The sequence below is a fragment of the Pterocles gutturalis genome, unplaced genomic scaffold, assembly GCF_000699245.1.
Source record: "Pterocles gutturalis isolate BGI_N339 unplaced genomic scaffold, ASM69924v1 scaffold8052, whole genome shotgun sequence".
NCBI lineage: Eukaryota > Metazoa > Chordata > Aves > Pterocliformes > Pteroclidae > Pterocles > Pterocles gutturalis.
This window is the reverse complement of record NW_010112665.1, coordinates 39,263-61,755: the sequence shown is the minus strand read 5'-3', so window position 1 is coordinate 61,755 and position 22,493 is coordinate 39,263. Positions and strand designations below refer to the sequence as shown.

The window sequence follows — 22,493 nt, the reverse complement described above, 5'->3', positions numbered from 1 at the left end:
TTGTTGGCTTTTATTGAGAGTGAAAAAATAATTTAATGCAATTAGCTGTACAGAGGGGTGGGGAATTGGTTAGCTGGTCGGAGGATCTGTGACTCCCCACGGCCAGGCCAGGGAGGGTTGGAGGGGGTGATTTACAGCTGTACAAAACCACAACAATCCCACCAAGGAGGAACAGAGGGTGGAGGACCTCTCTTGAGCTCTTGTAGGCCCAGAACAGAGGGGTGGGAGGCTGTGCAGGGGTATGGGGGGCCAGGGTCTGGCCAGGGTGGAGCCAGACCCTCAAGTGACCTGCAGGGGTGTCTCCAGCATCTCCATGAGGAAGGTGTCAATGGGGGTGTCCCCGATCAGCTTGAAGAAGAAGAGGTGCTCCAGGCACTTCAGCCCGATGGACCGCAGTGCTGGCAGGCGCAGGAGGAGTTTGGCAAACCTGGAAGAGAGCACAGCCAGAGACATGCAGGAAGCGCTGGTCACCCTCTCTCATATGTTTCCAAGCCTGCACCAGGGGCTCAGGTGAGCAGAGCCCAAACCCTCCCAAAAAATGCCTTGGAGAGCTCTCCAAATGCCTCGGAGAGCTCTCCGTCTTAGATTCCCCTATGCTTTTAAAATAAGCATTTATTATCCACATATGTGGAGGGAATATATTTTTTTTCAAAACAGAATTTATCCTTTTTTTAACTTAAAAAAAGAGAAAGAAGATACACCAGACACATCTAGATTCTCTCTCCAAGACTTGAACTAGTGACTTACATCTCCATGGTACCATTTAAATCCTTCTTGAAACAGCTTCAAAAATCTCCAGCCCCCAGAGAGGGTGTTCAACCCCTCAGCAGTGCCTCTGCCAGCCGCTGCCTCCTGTTTCAAGGCGCAGCTGCAAGGGGGTGCAGCAGGCAGGCTGCCTTCCCCTCCCCATGTCCTTCTTGCAGCACCCTGCGGTCCCATCCAGAACCAAAAATAGCACAAGATGCTGTGGGGGCATCACTTGACCGGCAATGATGAGGACGGATCCAGCTGCCGGCGTTTTGAGAGCTTGGCCAGCAGAGGGTAGGATTAGATTGAAAAGCAAGAACACTGCATCTTGCCAGCACCCTAAAGGCTCTGGATTAGGGCACTGAGAGGACAGGCAACCATCCTCAGGCAACTTCGGCTGGTGTCCTGCCCTTGCTTTGCTCTGGGGGCTCTGGCCCAGCATGGCTTAGGCAGAGCAAGCGCAGACACCCCTGCCTTGGTCTCCTCTTGTGCTGCCCTAAGGTACCTGCCTTGCTTGGGGACACTCACCGCCCTGGTTGCTCGGGGTACTTCTGCTTTGTGTAGGCTTCCAGTGTGGCATAGACCTTCTCCCGCAGCGATTCCACTTCTGAAGGGCTGGACAAACCCTTGGCATCTGGACGAAGCAGAGAATACAGGTTAGGGAAGAAATCACTGCAGAGGGGACCTTTCCACTGCCAGCAGTGACTGCGTGCACGGGCAGGAGAGGACTTGGTCTCTCTTTAATCATGCACCCAATGACTGGGAAAATCTACAGTCCTGCTGGTCACAGCCACAGCCCTCCTGCCTGTGACATGCTGTGGCCCAGAGGTTATGCGTGTCACCTGGGACTGCCCCAGGTCTCAGACTTACCCGGGTTAAACAAGACAATGGCTCGCAGGCACCCCAGCTCCGACTTATCCATCTGCATGTCCTTCATTTTGGACACTAGCTCTGTCAAAACCCTGCATGTGGGGGACACGGGTGGGCAGACAATCAGAAACAGGTACAGTCAGCAAGGCTGGGGGGTGAAAAGCATCTGCCAGGCAGGAAGCAGGCATGGCATGGACAGTACACGTGCAGTCACTATATGAGCAAGTTGGGGCTTAAGGCTTTGCCAGCTGAAGCTCTTGCTGATCAGTATTAGCTCTAGATCCAGTTACAGCAAATTCATAGAATGCAGAGAAGCGTTCCTCCCCCTGCACCCCAAGCCAACTTTCACCTCGTGCTTGTTTTTTCATAGAATCACAGAACGGTTTGGGTTGGAAAGGACCTTAAACATCATCTAGTTCCAACTCCCCTGCCATGGGCAGGGACACCTCCCACTAGTCCAGGTTGCCCAAAGCCTCATCCAGCTTGGCCTTGAACCCCTCCAGGGATGGGGCATCCACAGCTTCTCTGGGCAACCTGGGCCATTGCCTCACCACCCACACTGGAAAAAATTTCTTCCTAATATCTCATCTAAATCTCCCCTCTTTCAGCTTAAAACCGTTACCCCTCATCCTATCCCTGCACCCCCTGATCAAGAGTCCCTCCCCATCTCTCCTGTAGCCCCCTTTCAGCACTGTAAGGTTTTGCTAAGGTCCCCCCAGAACCTTCTCTTCTCCAGGCTGAACCACGTCAACTCTCAGCCTGTGTTCATATAGGAGGTGCTCGAGCCCTCTCATCTTTATGTCCCTCCTCTGGACTTCCTCCAACAGGTCTATGTCCTTCTTATGCTGGGGATGCCAGAGCTGGACGCACTCCAGGTGGGGTCTCACGAGAGTGGAGTAGAGGGGGAGAATCACCTCCCTCGACCTGCTAAGCTAGTCAAGTGGCCCCTCCTCATTCTAAGCTAGTTCTGCCCGAGATCACCACGGGTTTGCTCTAGTTCTCACTCAGTACATGTTTCCTGTTCAGAGGGGAAAGACAGAGCCAGCCGGGCTGCTACCGCTATGGGATGACAGAAGCGATCCACGTACCTGTCGAAGATGGAGCCCACACCAGCACTGTGAGCACTGCTGCGGTGCACGTGCAAGCCCGTGGCCAGAAGGATGCCGTCTTGCACCGACACGGAGCGATGGGAGAAAGAGGCAATGAGCAGCTCGTTCCAGCCTGAAAAAGAACGTGTGTGGGACACAAGAGGCAGTTCAGCATAATATCAGTCCCACATGGAGCAGGAGAGCTGGTTTCTCCCTGCTGGCTTCAGGCTCAGCTCACAGGAGAGATGGGACCCCAGGTGCCAACTGTGCCCTTGTCCACACTGCAACGGGTGGCAAACCCTAACCATCAGCAAGAAAGGTGCACAGAGAGACACAAAGTGTGTGGGGGGGGGGGAAGGGCAGGGTGAAGACGTTGGGTTTTCCTCCTAGAAACAATATTCCTTGCATCAGCAACTCCTTTACATTATTTTGCATGTTACACACTAATGTGCCTTGCACATGCCAAGTTCTGCACTTACAGGAGCTGCATTAACAAGACACATTTATTTGCTGTCCCCCAGCCCTCCTACACGCCTGCATGAAGAGGGACATGAACAGCAGATTCCACTGCCCCATCCACAGCCTCTGCCAAGCACTCATCATGGCTCAGGATGGGTTGATCACCCTGTGACAGCAGGGATGGATCAGCTCAGGATCTCCCATTCACCAGACAGTCTGGCTGGCACAGCACACAGCCCAGAGAAGGAACAGGGGTACCAGGAACAGCCTCAGAGGCCACAGGCTGGGGACATTACCTGCCCGGAGGAGAATGACTTGGTCTTCCAGCGTCAGGTTGGAGAAGTGTGGGATTCGCTTGGCCCACTCGACAAGCGTGAAGAGCTGCTTGTCAGCCGCATGGCATATGTTGGTGACAGGGTCATTTGTCTAATTAAGAGTGATATCAAGAGGAATAAAACAGAGGAAAAAGAGGAAAATTTGTCAATGTAAAATCTTTGCTAATCACTGTCTGCACAGCACACAGTATTGGATGAAGTTAACGATACTCAGAGCCACAAGTAAAATTATCAAATTGCCAATAATTTCAGCTGTGCACTGTTGGGAAGAGATGATATTTATTACTACTATCCCCTCTAGCAATAAGATGATTTGTCTGGTTGTAGACTTTTCTGTTTGTGCTGTTCTTTGCAAAGCAAGTCCTGCATGGCAGGCTGCAGTCCTCCTCCCCAGGGCACATCTAAAAGCCCTCACGCAGCCTGTGAACAGGCATGAACAGCAGTTTTATCCAAACCAGTAAAACCACAGCAGTAAACCTGCTGTGTCTAGCTCCGTTCTAGTCCTCATCACTGGGCCAGACAAGCAGCATCCAGGGCTGTGCAAATTTGGAAGCCAGCACAGGGCTCAGACTCTCTGGCATCCAGCTACTGCCCTATCTACTCATTGAAAACAAAAGGAACTGGAAAAAAAATGCTAGGAAAATGTATGGGCTGTTTTCTACCTGCCATTCAGAGTAGCTTCAAAAGAAAAATTGTTGGTGATTTTTAGGTGGTGCAAAGCAAAAGCCCCTTGCAAAATGCCAGCTGTTCACACAGGTTTTATCTCTTCAAATCGCACCTCAAAGGCGCTCATCTCAAGCTGCAAGTGATGTTAGTGCCCCTTACTGAGCTCTCGGTGTTCACATCGCTGTACGCCTCCGTCTTGGGTTCGACTGCCAGCTCAGCTTCCAGGATCCTCTCCACGGGCATGTCCTCGCTGCCACTGCTTGTGGACTCAGCTTCGTTCTCGCTCCGCTCCCTGCTCCTCTGCCTCTCTTCCTGCACAGCTGCAGGACAGAAACATGGCTCTTTTCTTTACATCCACAGCAACACTCACCTGCTCGCTGTGGCTCCCCTTTCCTCTGAGAGGAGGGATGAGAAACCCCTCCAGGAGGGGGAGAACAGAAAATAAACTGATATTTCAGACGTCCTTCCATTAAAATGGCTGCCTTACCCCCATAGAACAGTGGCCTCCAAATTTGTCAAAAGGTTGCGATGTCCAAGGTATTGAGCTCCTCAACAGAGGAAAGAGGAGTTGATACCTCCAGGTGGCAGCCTGGACTCAGCTGTCACTAGAGGATGGAGGAGGCAGGAGGGACCCAGCACCCAGAAACTGAGGTTTGCTGTGCTCACTCTCTGCTTTGAACAGTCCCACAGCAGCCAGAGCATCCAGCAGCAGGGCTGGACAGTCCCTCACCCCCAGCTGGATCCACACATGCTGCCTATCTCATTCCTGAGCAAACACCCAGCCTGGACCAGCCCTGGTGTCACCTCTCCCTCCACCACCTCTCTTTCCAACCCTCCCCACTAGAAAGCAGTTTTGTTTGAGAAATCCCAGAGGAAAACAAGGAAATTCTGCTAAAGAAAACAAAAAGGCAAGTGACCAGGAGGTGTCATCAGTTTAGCTCATTGCTGGGGAGAAACATCCCAAGACACCAGCCCTGCTGCAGTCCTGCTAGTATCACTCCCGCATAGGGTGCATAGGCAGGGGCCCAAAGTGCCCCAGAACCCCTAAGATAGGCAGCTGACCTGGTCTCAAAGAACAGCCTGTACTGAGCTGTAGGCATCTACACACCTGAAATGAATGGTTCAGGTTGGGGAAAAGCTGTAACCAGCAGGCAGTCAGTATCCAGAGGAGTGGGAAAACTGCTAAGGCTAAGGGATTAAAAAAAAAAAACAAACTTTAAAAAAAAAAATCATTGAAGAGGAGAGAGGATCTGCATAAGCACCAGGAGACACCTGGAGGACCAGCTCAGCAAGCCCACAGCAAGCCTGCAGGATAATTTGATCCCCATTTTCTCAATTAGGTTAAGAGCTGCTGGAAGAAGGGTGTGATAAGCTTTTAGGTCAGATACTTGGATCAGGAGATTTCTTTCCCATTTATCCGTATAGCTCTGCTGTTTGCAGTGGTGTCAGAAAATAAGCCCTTGCATCAGCCTTGCCTTACCCTGGCTTATGTTAGGGTGCTTTCAGGGTAAGTGCCAAAGCACGAGAGGTTCCTCAGCACTGAGACTCATGACTACTTCGCAATCATAGAATCATAATGCTCAGCACTTCCCTCTTTTTCCCATCTGGGAGGGACGTGCTTCCCAGCACTGTCCAGCTGCTGAGGATCTGGCAGTACCCCAGGAGAAGGCTCGGTGGGGCATCCAGCCTGGCACTGGAGAGGGAGGGCAACACGGGATGCACATATGTGCCAGCCAGCTGGGGGAAGCGTTTGTCCTCTGTAGGGTAATAGACAGGAAGAAGCCAGGGAAGTGTTTTCTAAAGTCATCAAAATCTTAGTGGAAGAAAGAGCACGTCAAGGAAACAACAGTCCCATTACTCAGCCTCCAAACTCATCCAGGATTCCTTGCTCAAACTGCAATCTGTCCCCAGTTTCTGCAGCTCCCGGAAAACCCCTGTGGTTATTGCAGCCAAGCCCCTGCAGGATCCACCAAGATCTTGGGGTTTAAGTTTTCATGCTCTGCAAAGGGAAGTTGCATTGACACCCTGGTCCTCTGAACCACTTTGCACCCAGCTGGAAGGCAGAGCTGTGCCTGGGATTAGCTTTTTGATTCGATCTTGGCATTTTGCAGTCCCCTGCTGCCCCTATGGGGTTGAGGCCGCACAGTATTGATGATGCTACAGGGAACAAGACCAGGCTCAGCCTGTGCCCAACCTTACAGCTACTTCCCCAGGCTCTGCCCTCCCTGCACAGTCTGAGCTCCCGCACAGCTTCATGTGCTCTGCAAGGGTAAAATGTGGTCTCCGAAAGGGAGGGCTACACTGCTTGCTAGCATTCAACCCTGGAGGCAGCACAGTTAATTTATCTTGGGGAAAAAAAAGCAGTTTAAAAGCTGTGCTGGCTGGGAGACAATTCAGCTCAGTGGTCCTTGCTCCACCAAGGAGGAAGCAGCTAGACGCAGCATGATTCACTTGGTGGTGGCTTTTACAAAGACCTTTGTACTCTCCGAAGTTGTGTTGGAAAGAGGCAGGGCTGCAGGACCCACTGCAGACACACAGCACCCTCAGCAGCTCTTGGAGGCTTCCATTAAGTCAGTGCAAAATCCTCTCTAAGCCCAATTGCCTTCAGTCGGATCCTTGCTCCAGATCAACACCTTAGATGGTCTGGGCCAGAAACACAGTTCTTTGGGGTTGCAGTGAGTGCATGGGAGAGGCTGCACAAACTGCTTCTATACAGCTCTCTCCTGCAGCACAAAACCACCACAGGATGTGAGCTGTACCAGAGCTATCTCCACAGGTGAGGTTAAGAGTGGAAACGGCAGAGCACTATAAAATAAAAGATAGAAATAAATCCTTCATCCTTATCTTCCAGTGCGAGAATTAGGCAGGGACAAATAAAGCCAGCAAGCTGAAAACAAAAAAGGAGGCTGCTCTTCACATAGGAAACAAGCAGGCCTCAGGAGTCCTCACGGCTGAATGCTGTCCACAGCATAAGTTTACAGGGGTCCAAGGGGTCCAGGCCATTAAGAGCCACTAACTAAAGGCAAACTTGGGGCAAAATTGGTTAATAGTCATCAGTATGTGTGCTTAGGCAAGATAGGAAGAAAAATACAGTGTAACAGCTTCCCCATTAGCCTCATTACCTTTACAAAATTAGGTAAAAAAATGTCCTGAAGCTGTCAGTGTGGCTTTTTGGAATGCTCCACCCTTGGAGGGCCACCAAGAGCCAGATTCACCCTAATGAACGTAAGGACCATTTCTATAAGCCTTCCACCAGCCCACACATACCTTCCCTCTTCATCCCCATCGCGAGGCACTTCTGATAGCGGCAGTACTGGCAGCGGTTGCGTTGGCGCTTGTCTATGAGGCAGTCCTTGTTGTCACGGCAGGTGTAGATCAGGTCCTTTCGGATTGTCCTCTTAAAGAAGCCTTTGCAGCCCTCACAGCTGTACACCCCGTAGTGCTTCCCTGGGGAGGCAGAGGGAGGCCATCAGCGGGTAGGCAGGCATCTGCCCTTCCCTCCAGCGGGGAGGAGCTTGAACCAACCCCAAAAGGTGAAAAAACTGGCTGCAGGGTATCACCTCAACAGGCCTGACTTGGTGTTAGTGGCTGTTAGCAGGAATAGTGACCAGCAGCTGTCAAACTACAGGACCACCACTTTCCTGTGATAAAAGGACTGCATCCCAGGGGAAGGATATGGAGCCACATCTTAGCTTCAGTGCAAGTGTGGAAAAGCCACAGGTAAGAAATGGGGTGCACTGATATGGAGGGAGCCTGCAAGGTTGGGCCAGGCTGCAGGTTTCTCGGGTAGGAGAGAAAACCCAGGCACAGCCAAAGCCCAGCTAACACAAAGCACAGGTAAATAAGAACACAGTGATTTTGATATATTTACCTTTGATAAACAGGGACAGCACGTAAAATGAGATTATACGCATAACAGAGAAGCGCATCGCTTTTAGGTTTGCTCTCTTTTGGGCACAGGGCAACTAATCATCAAAACAGACAGCCTGTCCTTGGGTAAGCCAGACCCTGCAACGTCAGTATGACCCCAGCAAGCCTCCAGAGTGTTCACTCCTGCACAAGCCTCGCTTCAGAGCATCAGGGGAGTTTTCATTGCACAAAATCTTCCAAGAAATAAAACCTCCTACCCGAGGACCTGTCCCCACAAATGGCACAGATGTGTTTGGCTAAGGATCCTGGGCTTGTAGATGGATAGTTCATGTTCCCAATCCCTGGGAGACCCGGCAAGGGCTTGACATCCTCCGAGCTGCTGACGTTGTTCAGGACATTGAGCTGCAGAAGCAGAAGCCACAAGACAGGTTAAAGGGTTGAGACTCATACCTCAATGAAACCAACCCCAAACTGAGCTGACCCCTCCCTTGCTGCTCCTGCTGGGCTCCTCCCACAAGCTTATCCCCAGCAGCTCCACGGGGCTGCCATGGGCGGACAGACATCCTCTGGTGAATGCAGCTGGAGGGGTTTAGGCAGATGCTTGGTAGCAGATATTGCCTCTTGCCCTGCTCTGATGCTGTAACCAAAGCCAGGACTAAGCAGAGCTGGAAAAGGGCAGACAGCAACCCTCAGCTGCTCAGTTACACCCTCCAAGTGGCAAGGCTGGTGGGATTGTGCCCGCTTCATTAGAGGATGCTGATCACTGGCTGCTTGCGGCCTCAAGCAATTCCTTACTAAGCTGTTAGAGTTTTGCAGCCAGGGTATTTGTTGCAATTAAACTTGCACTGCTGCATGGATAGGGAAGCTGTTTTGAAAAAAATAAAAAAATAAAAGTGTTAAGTGGGTTAGCTTCCCTGCCTGGGGATATGAAAGTCTGCATAAACATATGAAAGGACGGCTGTCTTGGTCATTCCCAGGGACTTAGGTTCCCAAACACTATAATGGGCTGGAAAATGAAGCAGATTTGGGGTTGCCAGATTCGAGGGGAAAAAAAAGAAAAGGAAGCAGGCTGAGCATCTAAAATTAGCTGCAGTGAGATGCAGGCAAAAGACCCAGAGCCCCCAGCTGAGATCCCCAGGAGCTGCTCACGGCTGCTGCAAGTTAAAGGTTACAAACCTACATTGATTACAGACCAAAGCCTGATGTTGCCCAGGGCTTCGTTTTATTGCTATTTGCTTTCGAGCTGCTGTTGGCAGGGCAGTGAGGATCAAGGGCCATTGAGCACGTCTTGTCAAAAGCTCTCGGGCAGATCAACGTCTCTCCAAAATCACTACCAAATAATCTTTCTCATTGCCATGCTTTGAGAGCTGAAGATGTTTTTTTTCATTTTTGAGCTTGTTTTTAACAGTCACCCCAATTTAACAGCTAAAGTTCTTCTTCCCAGCAAGGGTGCAGAAGCAGGGACAGAAAACGAAGCTTTGGATGAAAATTCAGCTACAGCTTTCGTTATAATCTCCATTACACCTAAACCATTAGATTTCACACATGCTGTTGCAAGTTCTCCATTTGCTTCAAGAAATTGCCCATTTCCCATGAAAAAATATAATAATTTCCCCAGGGAATTTCAGCAAAAAACAAGAAGGGTTCGTCCCACTGGGATTTTTGGACCAGTCATTAGAAAAATAAAAAGGTGAAGCCTGTTCTCATCTTCCCTCACCACTGTCCCTTTATTTTCAAAGCTTCAAAGGTCTAATGACACTGAAAATACAAATTATCCATCAAAAATTATCACAATAGGAGCAAAGTTGTTTTGCCCCACTGGAAAATAAAAGTGTACAGGGAAAAATTGCTCAGAGAAACAGAGGTTCACTCTCCCAGCAGAGACCAGCCCAGGCAGTGGCAGCTGTAAATCCTAATGCTTCAAAATCTGAACTTGGCCCAAGGAAAGGAGAAATCAACCCATTCCTCCCCACAAGTGTCCAGCCACCTTTTTTGCCCTGAAAACTTATCTTGGCAAGATGCTGAGCCAGGAGGAACTTTTTATGGTTTAAAATGTTACTCAGAGCTCAGATACCACGTTTTCTTTTTCTCTGGCTGCACTTTGAGACCATAACAGGGAGAGAGGGTATATGGGGTGGGGAGGAAATGGGGCGGTTTTAGCCATCAGTGTCCTCAGAGCTTGACTCCTGCAGGTTAAATGCAATCATGTATGATATCTGGGACAACTGCTTGAACCCAAATCCATTAGCTGCCTCCCTGCCGAATCCCCAAGGTCCAGCTGTCTCCTTGCATTAAAGGCAACACAAATGAAACCTGCTCCTCGGAGCTGGGAACTTGGTGCAGTGCCTAGAGTGGGGAAAATGCTTCCTGGAGCATCCCCATCCCCAAAGGAAAGGCCTTGATGCCATGGGCACAAATATTGTCAGGTTGATGGAGAACAGTCAAGCAGTGCGAAGGGAGGGAAGGATGCCCAGCACGCCCACTGCAGGCAGCCCAGACCCATGAAGGAGTTGAGGATGCTGGTGAAAGGTAAGCCAAACCTGCCCAATCTCCCTAATACTCTCTCGGAGCTCTTCAGGGGCCTCCCCATACCATCCGCTCCCAGCCTTGGTGGCAGGCACTAGGAAGAGCTTCAGACAGACTGTGGAGTAGGAGCAGGGTATGGGGCAGAGAGGGCTCAGGGACCATCTCCTTGTTGCTTCTTCTTGAGCACTCCCTACCTTCATGTCCCACTAATAAAATTCAAAGTCTTGTTAATAAAAGGCAGAATTTCCACTTAGATCTGGACTCCCAGAACATTTCAGCACACTATCAAAATTCCACGCTGCCACCTTGGTCCCAGCCATGCTGGAGGTGGTGGTAGGTTCTTGGGGCAGTGTGTCCCTGTCCCACAGAGCCACACCAGGAAGCTCCCAGCCCACCCACGGCTCTGGGGTGGCACCAACACTAACACCTGGGTCTCCCTCCTGTTTGGAGGGGAAACCTCAGCACCTGAGGGAGCTCAGGCAGTAAGGATGGGAATGCTTCATTTTTCTTCAGGCAAAGTTTATATGCAACACAGAGGATGTGTCTGGCATTTAGCATTAACATTTGTTTCTCGCTAGAAAATCTATCTCCTTTCCAAATAATGAAACAAAGCAGATATCTTTTTGCAGGAAGACAGGGAATGCTTCACATGCTGCAGCCCTTGGCTATCCTGATTATTTCCATGTACAGTAATTATACACACTGCAATAAATGCAGTAGAGGGGAAATGGGCTGCACCCACGGTGAGAACAGACCTGGGAAGTAGCTCTCTCCCCTCATCATACAGGGGTTTTTTAAATATATACCAGTATATTCTCTCTGTCTATGCAGAAAGATTCACATGCTGGAAATAGTTCTTTACAGCTGATCTCCTTAAGTGGCCAAAACACACCAGACTCTCCACCAGCCAAGCCAGTGCCTCAAGTTTTGGGACTTTCCCCAAAGTTCACCATGAATTGTAGCAAATCAAGCATGCACCTCTGCCTACCTGCGGACTGGCATGTGTCACAAAATTCATGCCCGGGGCTGAGGACAGAGCGACGGGGTGTGAGCTGATGGAGGATGTGATCACTCTGTACGGTGAGCCCAGCGTGCTCACCGGAGACCCGATTGCGTTCATGGGGGACGGCAGCGCTCGGGAGGTGTTCGCAGGGGCCTCGAGGTAGTTGTGGTGCCCGTCCACTGAATTTCCTGTGGAAAGGCTTGACAACGGGCTCACAGATGTGGAGCTGGCATGAACAGGGGAATCTAAAGGGAGAAGCAGAAGATTAAACATATTGTGAGTGAGGCTGTCCGTACAGTGATCAGCTACCCAGCCTTGGTTGTGTCAGCTTAGATGCTGGCCAAGGCTCAAAGCCAACCAGCAAACAAGCCTTATGCTATACAGGGAACGAGCAAAACATCGGTTATGGTACAGGAAATAGTTACATACAGCAGCTAAACATATTATGAAGATAATCCTTAATAATCAAATCTTCCTTCACTGCTTTGGTGCCTCACCTGACTTGGAAGAAGGCACTGCTGCCTGCCTGCCTCAGGCTGGTTTTCTCTGAACTATCCCCGAGGTCCTGCTTCTTTTGTCCAGGCTGGCTCTAGAGACAGTGCACATCTGAAACTATGAAATCCCCACCAACCAGGCTGGAAAGCCTAAATGCTCCCCATGTTTTATGAAGCACCTTTGCTCTCTGTGATGGCTCAGGCATTGTGCTTGGCAGGCTCCTCTTCCTGTGGTTCAACTCTGCCCCTTCCAACCCACTTACCTCTCCACTGTGCTATTTCACATGTTCCTCTAGCTCTCAAAACTTGATGCCAGCATTTTCAGGAGCTAGAGCAACATAGGACAGAAACTGTCTATGACAAGACAAAGCACCCACAAAATATTTTGTCCATTACTTTTCCTCACTTAGTACAAGATAGAGCAGAGACCGTGGCCACATAGACATGCCTGCACAGAAAATCTGACAGCCACAAGGAAAGAGGATCTCCTCCTTCCTCCCTAAAGAGCTGCAGTGCACATCACCAAGCTGGGCCTCACAGCAGCCCCATGAGATCAATCAGCCCCTGAACCCCGCTGGGGAAGACGGGGCACAGAAAAGCGATATCACCTTTATCATTACCACTTCAGGGCAGCCTCTGAGGCTGAACATCTCACCCAAAGCCTAAATGCTGTCTTCTATAAAACCAGTCTCAAAAATCCAGAGAATATCTGGGAATCAAAAGCCCACTATTCCCAATGGGTTATGTATCTAGCTGCATTTTTAAGATTTATATGACCTTTTCTCCCTCCCCTCAGATTTACCAACCCCAGTTAGCATTAGCTGTCATTAACATTTCAATGAACCATTGTTTCCTCAGTTGGTTTTTCAACACAGGAGATCATTCCCTGCAGTAGCAAGGCAAAGATGTTGTGTGGGAAGGTCACAGAGTTGATTTTCCATGGCTGGCACAGAGGATGCTTGTTCTCACTGCATTTGCAAGTAAGGTAGTGCTTTGGCGTTTTGTTTGTTTGTGTTTTTTCCTCCTTTTAACATTATTGCAAAGTTATTTATGTGACAGTGTTTGTTATTTTACCTGAAGTAACAATCAAATCTGATTCAAAGGGAAGATGCACAATAAAGACGGGAAAAGGTCAGCTTGCTGAATAACATTAAAGACATTTGTCAGAGTCAAGGAGGACTCCATCCGCTGTTATCAACCCACTTCAGATTTAATTCTGCAGAGAGAGGGGGAGAAAAGGTCTTTGTCAATTCTTGCTTTGGCTTTTTGGATCAATTCTCCCAGTGGGAAAGCGATGTGCAGCAAGAGGAAGCCGGCCCAACGACAAACAGCAGAAGCCTCGGAGGCAGCAAGGCGGTCTGGTGGCAGAGCCAGGGCTCCTGCCTGCTGCTGGAGAGTCACCCCACATCCCCCTGCCACCATCATGGAGACATGCAGCCTGTTTTCTGTTAGTAGACAGCACTTGTAACGGCTACCTTGTAACGGCTTCCAAGCACAAAAGCCTTTCACCCCAGCGATGCAGCCTGTTTTCTGTTAGTAGACAGCAAAACCCCTGCCTTGTAACGGCTTCCAAGCGCAAAAGCCTTTCACCCCAGCAAGCTGCCAGGAGAGCCTGTAGCAGTGGGCAGAGGTGCTGTTTGCCTGGCCCCTGCCTTATCGAAGTGCTCAGCTCAGAGTCATCTCAGTTGTTTCCTGGGACTTAAAATGACCATCTTTATTTGTGCCATTATCAGCTTCAGAGAAAAGCAAATGCATCTTTCAATACCTGCAAGTAGTCTGGTACCATAGCAAGCAGTCCTCCCCAGCATCTGTAGCACAGACTTATGAAGAAATTGTTTTTATGCCTCTAAATGACTAGATAAACAACATTGCCTTTGAGGATTCTTCAGCTTGGCAAATAAGCCATTGAAGGTGAGACTGGGCAGAAATCTATCACACCAGGACACCTAAGGAGAAGATTGATTCTTCATCCCTTCCCATTAACACAGCAAAGGGCATATTTTGAAAGTGTCATGCAGAAGATTTAAACCAACAAGAAAAGACTCCCAGGAGAGTTATTTAGCTGCTTGCATTTACACCAGACCTTACAGAAACACCATCACCACTAAGTTTCTCCATTTGAAAGGCTCCAAGTCTCATAAGGACCCAGACCAAGGCTTTCAGCCAAGGAGACTGCTGGCCAGGGCAAGCCCCATGGTATGCTAGTGTCCCTGTCAAGATGCAACTGTTTAAGGACTATGGCTGGGGGAATCCCCTAGCTGCCAGGATGGGATCAAAGGTTGAAGTCAGGAAGTCTGGAAGGCTTGTGCCTACTTCTTTTACCCCAGCAATGAGACACCAAAGAGGAAGCATGAATGCATGAAGGAGTTTTTGCTGGTGGAGATGGATTGATAAATTAAAATATCCACTGGAGAGCACGCTGGTGTAAAGCCAGGCTCTGCCAGGCCTGATGACACAAACCAGAGTTACCGTGCTTGTTTCCACAATGCCTGGCTACGCTGTCCTGCCAAGGCTGTGACAAACCTGTTGGTCAAAACCATCACCATTAACTTTCCATTTACCAACAAACAATTTCATCTATCTGTTATAAGCTGTAATACAAACCCCATTTAGAAAAACAGAAACAAACAAACAGAAAAACCCCAAAGCAAAGCACTCCTGCAAAGTGGTCCAAACCCAGTCCCTCTCTGGAGTCAGTTCCCAAGGGAAGAGAAATGCACCCTCCTGCACCTGCGGAGATACTCTTCTCAGCCTCTAATTTTCAGGCTGAAGTGCTCTGAGAGGGATATAAGATGTGATTGCAACCAGGCTATCAGCTTGTGCAAGGGACAATCTGCATGGCTGGTGGAAAGTGTGCAGGAAGAGCCATGCCAAAGCATCCTTGACACTGGGGTTACTTATTCCCTGAGCTGAGTATCCTCAAAGTCATTTCAGTCTAAAGGAGCCAGGCTGGCTTGGGCAGTGCAAACAGCAGCGATTGCATGTCTGATTCATTTTCGCTGAAAACAGTGTCGTGCATCTCCCAACAGAAAGCAACCAGAAAGGCTGTGGTCTTGCAGGGATGGCACAGTTTTCCTCGAGGTATTTTCTCCCATCATTTGGTGGATGAACAGAAATATCAGCATAGCAGTGGAGCGGGGCCAGCAAGGAGCTGCTCTGCGGTGGGGCAGTGGCTCTGGGACAGGACAGGGGAGACAGGACTGAGTCCTGCGTGCCAGCTGCAGCCGTCCGCCTCCGCCTCTCCAGCAGCATTTGGCACAGGTGACATTTACACAGGCCAAAGCGGGCCCAGAGTCTGTCCATCAGGTAATGCGAGGTGACAAGCGATGCTGGGGATTCAGCCAGCTGAGGCAGGGCCTCACGGAGCGGAGGGCAGCCCAGCATCTGGAGGCGAGGGCTTGGCTGGCACAGCTCCTGCCCGCGAGCGCCGAATGCAGGTCCCAGGCTGGCCAGGTCCCCCATGTCTGCTGGGGAACACGAGCCGAGACCCTGAATCAGGCATCAGGGCTTGCTACTGCTTTTAACCACCTGCTCCAGATTCAAGACCAACTTACTTCCGTTCCACAAATGGGGCTTGTTCATGGCTTTCTCCCCTGTCTCCCCCTCCCTCCACATTAATGCTTGGACAGGTGATTTGCTGAAGAGAGGATGAGGGAAACCTGATATTGTATTTATTTCTCTCCTGGAGGAGCAGGGGAAGAGAGGACAGGAGTGAACTGCCTTGTGTGGATTCTCTGATGTCTCCACTGCCAACATGCAGCATCCAGAGAACCCAGTGCCTCAGTCAACCCTCCATGAGCTCTCTTGTACAGACACGCACACACACTAGCCTTCTCTTTGTAGGAAGCAAAGTTTATAAAGAAGAAACTTGCTTCTGGATGCTTTGCTGTTTCAAACTGCCTCTGCAAATGCATCACATCACTTGCTGCAGAGAGCAGCCATGGGTTCGAAGTGTGCACACAGACACAACATCCATCCTGTTGCTTTAGCACACAGAATAAGGATCCTATCTACTGTCAGCATAGACAACCCTGCTGATATTAGAAAAAAAAAATAAGGGAAGACCCTAAGAACTACTTGATTCTCTGCATTTAAAAAAAAAAACAGTGCCCTTGAGGACATAAATAACAACGTTACATTCACTCACAAGCCACTGAAGCTGAGCAAGGACACAAAGCTTTGATATTCCACTTCCATCTGTGCTTCATCTCCATCTCACAAAACCCTAATCCAGGGGTGGGAAACTTGCATGAACAGCCTGATAAAATCAGGAACAGATGAACACCATCTACATCACAGCAGATGCATAGGTGCCCAACAGAGTCACTTGCAGATCACAAAACTCCAGGTCCACCATATCAACGCTAAACAGCCAGGTCTGGGCTAACACAGCTAAACTGGTCCAGGACAAATGCTAGATCAATAAAGCCAGTGTGGATATCTCTGTGCTGCGAGTACTTCACAGGTACAGCTGAGGCAGGCATGGAAGCAAAGACTACCTGTAAGAGTAAGTGACCCCAAACGCCTCGGCAAAGGCAGTAGAAGAGAAGCACCCAGGCTGCAACCAATAAAACTGTCTTGATTTTCACCCACATAACGGCAGGAAACACCAGTCTTGGCAATTACACTCGAGCAGAAAGCGGAATGAGAATGCAGAGAGACCAGAAACATCCAAGCCCTACAAACACTGTCTACTCAACCAACATGGGTTGCAGATTCGTTTTGGTTAATGCCCCTTCAGCTCTAACACTTAGCAAAGCCTTGAGGGGAAAGGCATCCGTGCTAAACACTGGGGTCTTTCATCTAAAGCAATCCTCCCTCCTGAGACCTGCAGATCCCTGGCAAACCTAAAGATGATTATACCTTCAACCTTCACGGTTTTGTTTTTAACGTCAGAGCCATCAAATGCTGGAAATCTTAAAATAATGAAAAGTACTCTTGTGCTGCTGCGGCCTCAGATATACGTAAAAAGGGTTCTCTTCATTGGCATGAACAATTAAAGGGGCAAGTTGCCCCGCCTGACACATAATTAGCAAAACTTTGCAGATACCTCATCCTCCACAGATCAGAGAGTACTAAGAAGTGGGAAGAGACACGCAGAGAAGGGCTGATTTCAGCAGAGGAGCATGGGCGCGTGTGGGAGGTACAGCTTGGCAGGCAGCTCGTCCTTGGGGACAACCTTCAAGGGGAAATACCTGTGAGAAACTGTCCTGAAAATGGATGCAGCAATGTAGCAGGGAACCTTTGTTAACTGGAATCAAACAAAGTTTTGCTGCTATGGCTGCGGAAGTAGTTTTTATTTAATACATGGAAGCTAAACTGAAAAACTACTTCCTTTTTGGTGAAATTTTTACCTGTCCAAGCAGATTTCCACCATCAGTACAGATTGCCATGCTAATATCCTACAGAAAGGTTATTGTTTTCACCTTGCTTTTAAGGTCCAGTAACCTTTGTGCTTCCATCTTGCGGCTCAACTCGAGCCAATAAATAATGCAGCCTTCCCTTCACAGCTAACATTACAGAGGAGCAAAAAATTTTGGAGGTGTGCTGGCACAGGGCAGGAGATCAACACGCAGACGAAAGTTTCCCTCAGCTCTCCAGGTGGTGGGAAGAGCTGCTCCCTCTCCTCTTGGGTAATGCTCCCGTGCCACCCTTGCAAACAGGGGCCACCCAAAACCTGTCCCACAAGAAGCAGAGGGCTGGAAGCACATGAGCCTTTCACCTGCCCTGGCGCAGGCTCAGCATCAGATGCTATTTTGAGGTCTTGGTCTGATTTGACTGAAATTGGACAGTGGGTCAATAGCGTAGTACATCCAAGGACATTTGGACAAGACACACCTGCCGTATAACGACATATTCTCCTCTCCAGGAAGCCAAGCTAAGGAGGAGGGAAGGAAGGAGCAAAACCCACAGAACCTACGCAGGCTTTGCCATGACTTTGCCAGGAACCATGCATTACAGGGTAACTCTATGGCTGTGGTGATCTTGCCAACCAAAGACTCCTTTAGGAACTTCTTGTCAGGTAACTATAAGGACTGCAAGGCAAATTTACTCACCCTAAAAAGGTATCACATCCCCCTGGTAGGTATCACATCCCCCTGGTGACCAGAGTAATATGCAGGAGTTGGATAAAGCTCCTTATCCCCAAAGAAATAAAAGTTGTTGAATTTGAGGCCTGAAGGGTGTTTTTCACGATTGTCTGATCAGATTTCCCAGCTGGTCAGTGGGATCTCCAGCACAGCATCCATCAGGAAAAACTATGCACAAATTTCTACAGTGGTCTTTAAACTCCTACAGAGGCTACAGGTTCCCATCAGAAAGGCCTGTGGCTGCCCCAGGCAACTGAAGACAAGTTATTTCTGCTGTAAAAAAAAATAAAATAAAAAATTTAAAAAAATAATCTGCATTTCCCTAGCTGCAGGAGTTGCCCAGTCACTGGATTTTCTCACACCTTCGCTGGGTCAATGAACCCTCTTCCATCTTCACATATGCAGTTGGAGGTACGGAGATGACAAGCTGTGACACCCAGCAAAAAAGCATCCTACAGCTCACAAAACCCGGGACCACCACAGGTGAAAAGGTGTCAAACGGCTGGGCAGCAACCCCACTCCAGCCACAGCCCGGGTTTTCCTCTGCAACTCCCCCTACCCCCCAAATGACCTGGCCTAACCCTGCTTTTCCTGTGAGAGCTGACAAGATCGCAGCCGGAGGTGGTGTGGCCACAGGCCAAGTTACATGAGTACTAATAAAAGAGACTTTGTGGAGGAGCCAAATTAGTTCTTGTCCCCAACCAACTGTGCCAGAGAGTGCTCAGAGTGAGAGGACAGCCAGCACAGCATCTTTCCTTGCCCTGAGAGCTGGGCTCCGGATGAAATGCATCCTTCTGGAGAATAAAAACACATTTTGAAGCCCTTTCCTTGCTCCTATAGCCCAGGCTATGAAGGCAAATCCATCTGCCTTCGTACACATCTCCTGCCTGAGATGTGGAAGGGTGACTCATCTGAAGCTGCTACACTACAAACTCCTTCGTAACGCTTCAGTCTGGCTGTCCTTTTCTCATTGCAAATGATGTGCTTATTACCAGTTTGGGTATGTATATCCTCAAATTTGATTGTGCTACTCAGACATTTAAGATCAAAGTTACAGTTGTACACACTAATAAAAATGTGTTCCTTATTTCTAACCTGAATGCAGATAAATTTAAAGCATATGTAACAGTTACTTGAATGCAAAAAAAGGAAGCAAATACATGCTTTCTATTGCTGTAATGCTCAAAGTGAAGCCCAAAATTTCAGAGCTAAAGGGAATCTGAACACAGTAAGATCTAGACACGCCAAACAGCAGCACCCACATCACCTTAACTCTCCCTTCCAGGAACACAGTGCAAGAACAACAAATGCAACAAGCTGAGGGTCTAGTTGGGAAGCTGCCCTTTTCCACTGTCCTGATGTCCCCCTTCACGGTGCCAGCACAGGCAGGCCATTTTAAAGGAAGGGTGGCAGCAAACATCATGAACATCCTGAGGTCCTTCCAGAGATGCAGGTTGCCCACATGGGCTTTGTGGTGAGCGCCCCAAGGCAGTGGTGACCATGAGTGGTCACTATGATCCATGCTGCTTCAACCTTCTCAGAGTTTGAGTGCCCATGGGCCCTAAAGTTGTCCTGACAACAGCAATTATCTTCTCAAACGGCCAGAAATCCGTCTCTGTGGACCAAACAACCCAGGGGGAGGCAGCCCCCCACCACCCTCAGGCCCCCAGCCCCCCCAAGCTGCCTTGGGGGCATGGAAGTCCTCCAGCTTTGAGGGGACCACGGATGTGAATGGTCACCTGCAGGTCTAGAGTGTCCAGGGAGCGCAGGACAGGCCAGAGTGACTGTTTTAGAGCAGCCCAAACAAAACAAGGCCAATGCTTTTGCATCTCTGTCAGCAGTTCACCTGTAGAAAACTGGTTTTCTAAACGAGGTTAGAAGCAGGTTAAAAGACCAGTTAAATATACTTTTAAAGAAATTAAAGCCCCAACATATCAAGCTGCTAGTGGGCTGGAGAATAGTGGCTTAGCCTTTACTGGTGGAGCAGAAATACCTCTGCTTCTGCTACCAATTTCCTCTCCTAGAAATCTTCCAAAGGCTCTGCTGAGTACTGTGACCCCTGTCTCTACAGGGATCTGTGCCTGGTTCCTATGAAGACCAGTTTGAATGTCACTTTTCTTTCACCTCCTTGTAGATTTGCAATACTCAGCAAATTAAACACAAATAACACTTCCATTGTTTCACTCTTATTGCAGCAATAAGAGAAAGTTTGGCTTGTCTTTGCTTGTTCCTTAAAAACACCAGTGAGCAATAGATTCTTCCAACAAGAAATCTCCTTTCCTGCAGAAGCTGCCTAAAAAGGTATTTTGGAAAGTCAAGCTCTTGTGAAACTTGGGGATGACTTGATGCAATACCAGTGACTTTTCTGGAGAACTACCAGAGGTGAGCATCTGGTGCAAGAGGGAGGAAAAAAAAACCCCATAGCAGGATCATCTCATGTGCAATCCAACATCTGCACAAACCTCTTCTCTAGGAAAGAAACAACAGATGGATGTATACAGCAGGGGGGGGGCCTCCAGAGCAAGTCCTGGGGGCATTTACTGACCCTGAAGGGCTGAGAACAACTTGAGGAGTTTTCAAGAGATACTGAGACTTTGCACATCCACAAGCAACAATACACTTTAACTTCCCCTGGAGTGGCATTAATATTTTGCCCCTTGCAGACAAGCACTCCAACCTGCCTGCTCCTTGCCTCAACCCGTTCCCCTTACGCATCCCTTGTGTCAGGGCAAGGGGAATAACTTCAGATAAAAAATAACGAGTGAGTCCCAGTAATTGCAAAGCCAATTTCCTAAAGGCAGTTCTGGTTTCTGCAACTGGGGCTCGCTCACAGCTGGCATGCATGGGGGTATTGCAGCTCACAGCCACGCAGACGCAGCCCTTCGCAGACCGCTGTCTCGCTGTGCAGCCTCATCTGCCTAATCTGACACAGCTTCATGCGATTATGGTGGTATCTGTGTCACAAGGGTAGAAGACAGCCCCTGGGCAAGGAAAGAGCCTTCTTTAGATTTTCTTGGGGGCTGTTTTAATATTTTTTTCCTCCAATAACTTCATAAATAATGCAATTGGAAAGATACTTATTCTATTTGATCCTATTCTTTCAATGAACAGATTCAGTCCATCACACACAAACACATATGCGCATCTCTCAAATGTCATAAACTAAACTTCAGAGCAGCCATGGTTTGACTCAAACCTGCATAATCTCAGGCAGCTTGGTTTGGCTCTGCTGAAGTTCACAGCACATACAACTACAGGACAGCTTCAGTCATAAGGACACAGGCACTACAGGCTGCAGCCACATACAAGCTAGTTTAAATATTTTTTTAAAATTCCCATTACCCACCCCCAGATTCCTACTGTGGGATCAGTTCCTCCACCTAACCCAGAAGGCACAGATTGCAAACACAAGTAAAATACTTACTGCCAAAGCCCGCAGGAAACTTAATGAAGTGAGGATAATTCCCATACATGTTTAATCTTCAGTTCATCTCTTGCCTTTTTAAACACAACTGCCTCCTCTAACTTCAAAGCTGCCCAGAGCATGGTGCAGCCCGCTGGGGTCGGGACATGGCTCTGTAGGAGCAGGGGCTCTCGGAGGGTGCCGGGGCAGCTGCCTCCTCCCGTGGCCTCATCCTCCCTTCACGCCGGCAGCAGCTGCTTGCCGGGATAAGACATGCTCTTTCTGCCGCTCAGGGCTGGCTCTCGTGCTCAGCTGTCTCGGCTCCCTGCAAATTCACGGCAGACCGGCCGAGTAGCATAATCGCCAGGACAAGACGCCAATCAATGCATGATGGGCTCCGGTATAGATCAGAAATTGGGAGGAGGGGGGGGAGGTTAAGTTGTTTAGGGGAGGAGCATCGTGGGGAAGGAGGGGGGTGCTTTGCTTTTCCACCAGTGAAGACTCGATGCCGTTTATTAGTTATACTAGCCCCAGCCATGTGGAGGTGTTTTCCAGACATGCGAAGGACCACCCCTCGCCCAGAGGGGCTGCTGCCCCGCTGATGGGCTGGCTGACAGGGCAGGATACACGTGCAACCATCCCAACCAGGGCTGTGCAGGGCAGGGAGCACCACGCTCCCATCCCGCACCAAGCCTTCCCTCAGCTGCACTCCTGGCACCGAGTCACGGCCCCTGCAGTGCTGGACCACAGTCACCCCTAGGAAAGGCAGCCAGGGCTGAGGAGGACCAAGACCTTCCTGGTGCTAGTGGAGCTGGAAGCTCAACTGCCCTCCCCAACCCCATCCAGAGGGGTACAAAAACCACCCAAAACCACCCCCAAAAAAAGCATCATTAGCTGGCTGCTAAAGCTGTATGGGATGAAAAGAGGTGGGGACACAGGACAG

At 49.4% G+C, this 22,493-nt stretch overlaps 1 protein-coding gene across 1 annotated transcript; it reads right to left on the bottom strand.

Annotated features, from left to right (window-relative positions):
• On the bottom strand, nt 1-21,672 carry RXRG (retinoid X receptor, gamma). The gene is made up of 10 exons (XM_010074141.1): nt 21,572-21,672; nt 11,550-11,809; nt 8,293-8,437; nt 7,433-7,612; nt 4,325-4,485; nt 3,461-3,590; nt 2,706-2,838; nt 1,618-1,709; nt 1,276-1,381; nt 1-427 (listed from the first exon to the last, which is right to left on the bottom strand). The coding sequence occupies exons 1-10, from the start codon at nt 21,618-21,620 to the stop codon at nt 280-282; spliced, it is 1,404 nt and encodes a 467-aa protein (XP_010072443.1). The 5' UTR covers nt 21,621-21,672; the 3' UTR covers nt 1-279.
• Nucleotides 21,673-22,493: the final 821 nt, after the last annotated feature.